Source organism: Triticum aestivum, chromosome 6D (genome assembly GCF_018294505.1).
Source record: "Triticum aestivum cultivar Chinese Spring chromosome 6D, IWGSC CS RefSeq v2.1, whole genome shotgun sequence".
Taxonomy (NCBI): domain Eukaryota; kingdom Viridiplantae; phylum Streptophyta; class Magnoliopsida; order Poales; family Poaceae; genus Triticum; species Triticum aestivum.
Genome location: NC_057811.1, coordinates 490,095,793 through 490,105,961, shown reverse-complemented (window position 1 = coordinate 490,105,961; position 10,169 = coordinate 490,095,793). Strand labels below are relative to the sequence as shown.

The following is a 10,169-nucleotide window of genomic DNA, read 5'->3' as shown; positions in this document are numbered from 1 at the left end:
ATCGACACCCCCAAATTGTCTCAGTATGTCTAGGCTATCCGAAAACCCATACAATATGTGAGAAGGAAATGGCAAATAAGGGTAGAGTTATTAAGTTCATCACACTGTTTATTTGCTTACTGTAGAAATAAGGCAACATCCCCTGGAAAAAAGGCAATGAACCACTCGCTCATGCAATTTGCCACATTTTCTAATGTAGGGAAATTATTCCACTTAGACATCCGTAGTTGAACAGACCAACCCCAACCCCCATCCCGCTAACTCACAACCCTCAGGCTTCTCACTAAATCCAGTAACTCGTGTTCTAAATGAGCCATTGATCGATGACCCGTTGCACCAATGGCGCAAGGGGCGAGAGTGAGGCAAGTATAGAAAGAGTGAACAAAAATATATTTAGGGGCAGATAGGAACACATGGATTATTCATGATACATAATGTTCTAAGAAGCTTATGATAGAATATTTACAATGCTATTAGGAAGGAAGGTAGATAAGGAGAGATACTTCTTATAGGCGTTATGAAGTGATGAACATTAGTTAGCGTGATTTGTGGATTAGAAGCCATGCTTCGTTTGAAAGAAATTAGCAGCAACAAAATTACAATAATTATGCCTCTATTTTTCATTCTGGACCAAAAGTCATTCAATGGTCTACCACATCTCAACATAGTTGTCATTCCTATCAACGGTTATTAAGAAAATACATAAGAGCTGATAATGCACCTCCTTGTGTAAATTGAAGAGATAAATGAGAATCCATGAGCTAAACATGAGTTAGAAAATCAGCTGACACAATCCTCAGCGTATGCCATTCTTCTCCACGTTACTGGGCCGCTGCAACAGAAACATGTACGACCAGATGTTGTGTAGCTGACCAGGTTATGAACGAAAGGCCGTTCCTTCGTATCTTTGCAATGCCCCCTGAAAGTAGAGAATGAGAGTCAACATAGATCAAGATATTGTCAATTCATTACTCACTAATCGACAACATATGCTTGTCAAATTTGAGGCTCTAAAGCGGAAAAAAAGGAGGGAGAAAATCCTGAACACACATGAAAAGAGGAACAAAAACAACAGGAAAAGCAGCCAAAGTATACCTTCAGCTTCAATCCAATGGTCTGATTGAGTTCGCAGCCAAATCCTTCGTACATCCTCATATGCAGCTATCTAAGGCAGTGAGTGGAGAACAAAGATTTAAATAGAGCACCAAAAAGGATGCAACCGTGAAATAACATGCACAACACAATTAAACAAATCATTTTGGACCTAGAACAGGAGAAGAATGGTGGAGCACATGACAAGAGGCGCAAGTAGAAATTACTGTGAATGATGATAAAAGCATGGTAACAAAAGAAAAGTTGGGGAGATGGGGATTATACCACACGCACCATCCAGGAACAGCAGACCTTTTGAGACCTTGCATACAACGCCAATGAAACCAATGAGAAGATCAACTGCCCTTTACAAATGCTCTATAATCCAAAAACATTATCACAAGATGGACGAACTTGAAGTTGGTGGCATCGACACCGGTGAAGCACAACAAGAAACAATGGCCATATCAACATGTCTAGTTAAAAGCACCAGACTTAATTATGCACATTATTTCTTGAAGCATCATATCCTTACAATTAATCTTCATATAGAGTTATTTTTTGTAGTCAGCCAGTTCTCAAATCTGCACCTCTCTTTTTGCATCTGTTTCTACTACCTCTTGATCGACCATCAACCAAAATAGTTAAAAGACCAAGAAACACAATGGTCGGGTGGAACATATATATTCACCAAGTATATCCCCTCTTCTCAGACCACGACGAAACAATGAGGTATCATCTGTTTCCTAATTAAACTGTAACCTGAAATCTGTGTGCATACGTGCATGGGCATATCCATTTATTCTTAATAGGAAAATATGCCAAAACATTGGTCACTTTCTCTTTTGACCTGGAAAGACCGATCACTTGGCTAATATGCATGCATACACCTCTAATCTAAATAGAGGAACTGAAGAATTAGTCACTATGATTTTATTAACTATATAAATACATTCCAGTCAAGCCCCTTCTAGAAAATGACATGCTTATTAGTCACTATGATTTTCTTAAACATGCGCCGCCAAATATTGAAAGGTAGAATAATATCATCATCCTTTTAGTTCCCATCCATATGGAGCATAAAGATAGCAAAAATGTTAGTACAGTATGCACACCTACTGTAACTCATCCCTATTTCGTATGTATCTCTCACTGTAGGTGGGCAATACATTCCCTTGGCCAGGTTAGGAATGTCCAAAATATTGTTTCCAATACGAAACATGAGTTACAGTTTAGTAGGACCGAGAAGGATTCAAGATTATAAAAGGAGCTGGGATACACATTCTTATTGAAGTTATCGGTTCAGATCTGTGTAGCTTTCAGGGGCCTACCAATCAATCCATATGTCCATCCCTACAATACTTTCAGGAAGGTACCACCCAATCCATTTGAGCATCTCCTTTTTCCATTAATAGAAGAGGAGCTAGCATACCTGCAGGTGGGCTGGTGATGGTGAGGTCGCCAGTAAGTAGACCTAGCTGCAGAGGACACCGCCTCCCCCACGCTGCTGGTGGAAAACCACCACGACATGAGCACTCTCGCCGGAGAGGCGCCCTCAATCTCTGCTGATGGCTGCCTTCCCTGATAGCTGAGGGATCTGCCGGCGAGGTCCTGACAACCGTTCAAAAGGAGCAAAAAAGCAAGTATTGATCTATTATTTCCCTCATAGAGCATTGTAAGCACGAGCAGATGTTCGCCAAGTGTGTTTTAAAATACACTGTAATTGCAAGCAAGTAAAATAACAGCGGTGATGTATACTTGAATATAATTCTTCTGTGCTCTGAACAACAAAGCAAGCAAGGGGGAAAGGGTGTAAGCGCCTAGGCGCTAGGCCAGAACAGAACGCATTGCTTAAGCTTGCCTAGGCATGCGCTTAGGCAAGATATGTGCTAGTTAGTTGGAAAATACAAAGTTAACAATTAGAGTTTTTCCCTGGTCCTAAATAAAAGGACTCGAATGCCATGTGAATTGTGTAAAGCAGAGCAAAGAAGTAGAAAAGCAGAAAACACATAACTTCAGAAGAAGAAACTGAAGTAATGGACCGAGGTATATGTTTTAACCAAACACTATCATACTTTCAAATATTGTTCCTTATTTCAATTATACAGAAGAACCAAGAGCAGCATGAATCACTTGCCCATAGAATCAAGTTTCTGCATCATAGCATCAAGAAGCTGTATCATAGCATCGAGAAGCACTTACTGTTTAGTAAACTGTAATTTGGAAGGTTAAGTTGCTGCATCATAGCATCAAGAAGCACTTTTTGTTGGGATCTTAACTTTGTCCATCACGACAGACTGATTACACAAGAAAGACACTGTAAGCAAGTGTTGGAAGCTTTATAGTGTATGATTTGAGACGTTTATCCATCTATAATTTTCCCGTGACAAAAACAGTGTTGTTAAACAATGGTAATAATAGAATTTTGGAAGTCTGGCAATTACAATACAGTAAATGTCTATCCTGAAGTTAGAACTAAATAAAACCAGGTTTTGGAAGTGAATTTCACGGATAATTGTTCATGTTGCTTGAATCATAATTGAATCGATAATATGATTTTTCATGTCACGTATGTTATTATGCTAACTGGGATTGTAGTAGAAAAGGCAGGATAACAGTACCGCTCCACTCTTTTTCCTGTTGGGAAGAACCACCTCTCCTATCCCATTCTCAGAATGTTCATATAGATAATCTTCAATTTTCTCTTTGTTCTTTCCACTTTATTTCAGTAGCTCCTTCAATTCATATGATTGGCTTTGTTTCACAGATGGACCCTAAGGTTGATGCATGAACTTGCTAAAATGTTCAGATTGACGCAGTTACTACTTACTACATCTAATTCCACAGTAGTGTTTCTGCATTAACGTACGTACCTATGGTATGGATGACTGTTTACAAACCTGAGTCATAATCAACAGTGTTGTTAAACAGTGGTGATAGTAACTTAATGTGCAGTTCACATGTACAAATTCAAACTCTTATGTTCTAGCTAGGATATGTATGCTAGTTAGGCAATCCTAAGAAGAGCTGGTAAATATCAAGAGGCATATGCATACAACCGTAGATGATAATTTTTCTGAGAATAACATGGCTTTCAGGTTGTTGTAGTTGAACAAGATTCATGCATATACTATCTTGCAGGCAGCAAGAAAATAGGAGGTCAGTATGTATTTCCATGCATCAACAGATTATTCACATGTCGATTAAGAAGCACACGCAACAAGGATCGATAGGTTGACTAAAGAAGATTAGTTCGCGAAAACATACTGTGTCGTCGCTCAAGGTTTACCTGAAGGTGAGTGAGGTGGCCTGATCTGGTGAGAATCCACAAGAGGAGCTGAAGTGCTGTTGCGATGCGTAGATGGGAGAGAGCGGATCTTGCGGGCGAGGGAGCATATACCTGAGACAGAGCCAGATCGTCGAGTGTTTTCCTTCTCTGAAGATAAAAAAACAATTGTAAGATTTTTTTCTGTAAACTTCCATGTGCCTTTGGAATAGAGAAGCAACACTACTGAACATAATAATCATGTTTCTCAGAAGATATTTTTAGAAAAGTAATAAAATGTACTCTTTTAACCAATTTCTCACCTAGTGTAGAAGAGGCTGCGGATAGGAATCACAACCAAAATTAATGTCACTTTGATAGTTGTACCTCACATCCTGCATCACTATCAAGAGCAACTATTAGATTTACCATAGACTGGCCACTAAGAGAGGCCAAATATGATCATGAATGAATGATAAAACTGTATCTACCTTCTATAAACATCATTAATCTTAAGAACCTTAACTTCATAGCATACACACTGCCAGAGAACACAAAAAAAATATAAACTATAAAACATTCACACTACAACTAAACCATAATAGGTTGAGCATACGGAGGCATCAAAAAAGGAAATAGGAAAGAACTCACCCGATCAAAGCCAACAGAACAATGAGAACATCCAGCTTACATGCAACACCATCGGTGGTAAAACTGCTGCTGTCCCTAAACTGAAGAAAATATCAAAGAAATTAAACCATCATTACCAATGAGTGGATTTGTAAGAAAACGAACAACATGAAGATCCTTGATGTAGTAGTAATTAATTGGATATCGATATGAAGAAAATGATAATTAGATCATGCATTGATAATCCAACACAGATACGTACAAAAGAACAAGCAACTTTCGAAATATTTGGTCGAAAGTAATCCAGACATTAACTACTAATTATTAGATGTAGGCCAACTGCAAAAACACAACCATCTACGAATAGAAAACATGGGTTGGCATACAACAATCAGAAGCGGACCTTGCTCATCATCGCTTGATACTAAAATTTTAAATATTGATGCAGAATTTACTGAACCCTGAAAACAAACTACAACAAACAACTGAAATCTAATACTCTACACATGCTGGAATCATGTTTTTTACTACAAAAAAATGAAGGCATAAACAAGCTAAGTATCTCAGTTGTAGCTACCAAACCAGAAGGATTGCTACAGTACCTTCAGTTCAGCAACACAGCTCGGCGAGGTTGCAAAACAAACTACAACAAACAACTGAAATCTAATACTCTACACATGCTGGAATCATGTTTTTTACTACAAAAAAATGAAGGCATAAACAAGCTAAGTATCTCGGTTGTAGCTACCAAACCAGAAGGATTGCTACAGTACCTTCAGTTCAGCAACACAGTTCGGCGAGGTTGCAAAGTGGTGTTTGTCGCCTCTGTTGCCGTCGTTGTAGGAACCCAGCCCCATCCAAACCATAGATGACTGAAAAAATAAATTAGGAGGACATGAATTAGAGGGAGGAGCTCACACAAGGAATTTCAGTCAAAAGGAAGGCAGAAGTAAACCTAGTTGTGCTCTTGGGCACAAAAGTGAGCAGTGTTGGCGCCAGGTCTTAGACGGAACGCCCACCCGGCAACCATTTGTCCTCCCAGAAATTGGCCGTCGTCCCGTCACCCAGCTTTATGTAGGAGCAGGCTCTGAAAAGGGCGAATGCCACACCGTCAGGGTCAGCCGGCACCAAATGCCATGGGTATTATCATATTTCTCCAAAATTGAGTGAAATGGTGCACTGGGATCCATACATGTTCAGAGCCAAGTGCATTTTCAAAAAGCAATTTTTTGGTATGCTTTCTAGATCACAACAATGTGTGAATGAAACTGACAAAGTTGAAAGTGTCTTTTCATTAATCGAAGTTCAAGTCCAGGAGACATATTGATATATGCATATGTATTGTTGACTACCTCAGACTTAACTTTCAGGAAAACTGCATGCACCATCTTGAGTGATTGACACAGTGGATGTTTGTTTCCTGGAAACCATGAAACCAATGAGAAGTTAAGAACTAAAGTGGATGTTTTATTTTGTAGAGACCATGAAACCAATGAGAATTCGACAAAGTATGCTTGAAACAGAATCGAGATTCAAATAAAGTAAGATTTCAGCACAAGTATCAAACTGCATAAGTGATAATCCTGCATCATACTCATAAAGGAAACTACTCCCTCCGTTCCAAATTACTCGTCGCAGAAATGGATGTATCTAGAACTAAAATACATCTAGATACATCCATACCTGCGACAAGTAATTCGGAACGGAGGGAGTATAATCTTGCATATTTGAAGGCATATATTCAAATATTGAAGAAAATTTAGCTCCATTCCAATTAGTGTAAGCAATATTGATTCACATTCCATATACGTATTCAGGCAATCAATTACTGTATTTTGAGAGGCAGGGGGAGATAGCTTGCAACGGGAGAAAATATATGATATGCTTCTAGACAATAAGCATGTCTCAACACCTCCTTCCACACACATGTCTACACCCTTGTCGCCGCTTATCCTTCTGTACGCCGATGATGGCCGCATTGCCCACCTGATCACAATGACCTATGCCTAGTTAATTCCAAAGCGATGAGCTTGGCGTGAGGCAGGCAACGACCATCGACGCACTCCTGGGCACGGCTTCGAGTGAAACAGGCGTGTAACACAGGGCCGCAGCAAGGCCATCTGGTGCCCACGCGATGAGGTTTCTTTGGCTAACTATTAAGGAGTTTCCATGGACCAGTTGCCATTAGCCAGCTGACAATGCGGCTCAATGATGCAAACATATGATTAAGTGATATACGGTATAGATAGGTATATGATTTTTTTCATTCATGGTTTCTACAGGTTTAATTGCTTCCTCCCTCTTGATTAGTATAGCAAGTCATGATTTAAGAGATGCTTTTCGCTCCTATGACCCAAAATGGTGCTGGTATCAAAACCTATAATAAGATAAAACTCAACATTTTCAAAGAATGGGGTGCTTATCAATGCAGTGCTAAGAATAGTAAGATGATATAATTATATGGCTTGTTTACTCCAGATTAAGCTATAAATATCGACAGTTCAAACAAGAACTATCAAGCAATCAGTTAGGTTTGTAACCTGCAGGGATATTTTCTAAAATGGAAGGTTAGTTCTTTATACAATGGAAGAGGTTCAGTAACCACCCTAAGTAAACAATTGAACATACCTTGAATCACTTTACCGAAAATATTGCAGATCGGAAGTAAGTCCAGCCCATGTCTTATCAACTGCAAAAAGATTCCACGGACAAAACTTGCAAAAAAAACGGTCACCCTCATATCTACTGTTTCATATCAAGAATCTCCTCAAACATGTCATCAGACAAACCATTTTTGGTTCAGTCTGAAGGTACATGGCCAAAATGAAGACTACTGTGATATAAAAGGAAACAAATACATCATAGAAATGACATAGGAACACTATGCATGCTCAACAATGATATGGGTCTGACATATGGAGTTAGAAGTTTCCCTAAAACAACAACTCTCTGAATATTATTGTCTCGCCCATTATGCCCACAAAAGGAAAGAGAAACCTGATGTAAACAAAATATTACAGCGAACAAACACAGAGTTTTTAAGAAAAAGGAACACTTACCAAGAAACTTCCAGTCCTTGAAGAAAGGATAACCTTCCTACAAATACACCATCCAATGCAGGTTCATACAGTTTTCATTGTGCACAAATGATGCAACATGCAGATTCAAGCCAATGCGACAAAATGTCCAGTTAACTTAGAGCTATTTACGTATCGTTTACTTAAGTAAAAAAACTCAAGTTATCTTGCCGCAGGCAATCTACTCAATGCTGATCACACAAATAATAATGTCCGAAAGCACTTAGGAACAACCAGACCACACAAGCATAAGTAACCAAATAGACATCAGAGGGGAGGGAGCATTTTTCAGAAGTTCCTCATTAAGTTTCACAGTTATTATGTGAGGAGTAAAGGACCAGATGAACCTACAAATCAAAAGAAATATCATAGTCAGCACAAAAATTGTTCAAAGAAGATGATCAAATTAAAAATCATGTAACTGAACATATAGAAGAATCTTCTTATTAAAAAATCAGGAACCCGATCTTTTGTCTTATTATATTCAAAGAGCTCTGTCTGAATGACACCTCTATATTGATAGGCTGCCCTGTGCATATAACTAACATAAAGCATATGCACACTTCCCACCTCCTTTGAATGTCTGCACTACTGCATCCTATTTAATTCCTTTAGAACGTGGATAAATACTTATAAAGTTAATGGTCACATGCCCTTTAAACGTGTGAATTCACATGTAAACCAACTAACCAAGACGGATGCAGCCAAAATTATCCAAGGCATCTAGTTGTTTGTTTTAGGGTTTAGTGTGTGCAAGTGTCGTTGAGGACATTACCTGTCCACTGAATCTAATGGAAAATTCATGGAATATATGCTTGTTCCCACGAAATTGGATTCGGACTCAGGTTTAAGACTTCTCCAACTCCTTCAAAGACTCCTGCAACTTTTGCTCAGGGGCTTCACCATGCCACCAACTTCTTCAGGTGCCAACAACATGAACAGATAACGGGGTGGGAGGGGGAAGGGAACAGAGATGGAGGAGGGAGAAGGGAGAGGAGAGAAGAGGGGGAAAGAGGAAGGGGTGGAGATACCTGTGATAACGGGGAGGCGGCAGTACGGGAAGGGAAGACTCGCCGCCGGCGGGCAGGATGAAGAGCTGGCGGCTCCAACCCTAGCTTGCGCGTGAGAACTGCATCCGTCGCACACAACCAGGCATCCATCGTCTGCCGTCGTGCTCCAGCGAGCCGGCGACCGAGGGTTGCCTGGAGCGGAGGTGGAGGCGACCAGAGCCGGCGGCGGCGCGACGGCGAGCTCGGGCGGTGAGGCGGCGGGGCAGAAGCTGCAGGAGACGGCGGCGGGGACCTCGAGGCCGAGCTCAGGCCATGGCTTCCCTGGCTCCAGAGGCCGTGGCGGCGCCGGACGCAGCGGCGGGGCGAGGAGGAGGCCGGCCGTCGGGGTCTCGGGGAGGCAGGAGCTCCTCGTCCCCTCGATCCAGATCGGGATCGAGGAGGGAGCAACAGGGGCGCGAGGGAGCGGGCGACCCGCGGGCGGCGGTCGGGGCGTAGGTTAATTTTCGTAGATTTTTTTCAGGTGCGAGTTTTTTTCGATGAACCGGAGGGTTTAGCAGTGGACATAGTGGGAGCATACCGATTTTTATTTCCTGGTTCGAGGGCGGAGGTGGGAATCGATGGGATGCGGGAGGTGGGATCGAGGACGAAAAAAAACCGTCTCTGGTGGGACGAAAGAAGTACCAAAAAAGACCGTATTAGGTGGGACGAAAATAAAACCCGGAACGCGGACTACCAACTGAGACATTAGGAGTAGAGATACACTTATTAACATCTAGCTAGTAAGCAAAAATAGAATTTGTAGTATAAGACAGTGTGACTCACTCGAAGTTGTAAGGAAGTAGTATATCTTCATTGCTATTGAGGCGCTTCAAGAACTCTACCATGCATTTCTCTACATCTTGTCTACACCATTCCAATTTCCATGTGTATTCATTAACGGTATTTGGGTCAATGAACCCAATGCCATAGCGTCCAGCTTTTTTCATTTCATACATCTTCATCCTGCATAATACCACAGAAAAGAATATATAGTGAGGATACATAATTACAGATAATTAATGATCAATCCATGAGCACTAGAGCTAGCTTGAGACT

General features: G+C 40.8%; 1 protein-coding gene across 13 annotated transcripts; it reads right to left on the bottom strand.

Annotated features, from left to right (window-relative positions):
- Window positions 1–490: 490 nt before the first annotated feature.
- On the bottom strand, window positions 491–9,615 carry LOC123146315 (uncharacterized). 13 transcript variants are annotated; one of them, XR_006472690.1, is made up of 14 exons: window positions 9,096–9,615; window positions 7,616–8,411; window positions 6,340–6,407; window positions 5,943–6,074; window positions 5,761–5,859; window positions 5,009–5,088; window positions 4,849–4,898; window positions 4,681–4,760; window positions 4,382–4,528; window positions 3,295–3,389; window positions 2,525–2,703; window positions 1,387–1,470; window positions 1,096–1,165; window positions 491–919 (listed from the first exon to the last, which is right to left on the bottom strand). XR_006472690.1 is itself a non-coding variant. In XM_044565940.1 (6 exons), the coding sequence occupies exons 3-6, from the start codon at window positions 2,620–2,622 to the stop codon at window positions 822–824; spliced, it is 303 nt and encodes a 100-aa protein (XP_044421875.1). In that variant the 5' UTR covers window positions 2,623–2,703; window positions 3,295–3,389; window positions 3,714–3,893; the 3' UTR covers window positions 491–821. The 13 variants fall into 13 exon arrangements, 1 of the variants encoding a protein (XP_044421875.1); XR_006472689.1 differs by lacking the exon at window positions 9,096–9,615 and adding an exon at window positions 8,840–9,089; XR_006472686.1 differs by lacking the exon at window positions 9,096–9,615 and having other exon boundaries at window positions 1,378–1,470; window positions 7,616–7,817.
- Between the last annotated feature and the right edge of the window lie 554 nt (window positions 9,616–10,169).

What these genes read in the sequence shown, in the direction of transcription:
- LOC123146315 (XM_044565940.1), bottom strand. Translation starts at nt 2,622, where the DNA reads ATGTCGTGGTGGTTTTCCACCAGCAGCGTGGGGGAGGCGGTGTCCTCT. An exon ending in GTTCCTGGATGGTGCGTGTG is followed by an intron (nt 1,166 to 1,377) that starts GTATAATCCCCA and finishes TCACTGCCTTAG; the next exon opens with ATAGCTGCATATGAGGATGT. An exon ending in CCATTGGATTGAAGCTGAAG is followed by an intron (nt 920 to 1,095) that starts GTATACTTTGGC and finishes CTCTACTTTCAG; the next exon opens with GGGGCATTGCAAAGATACGA.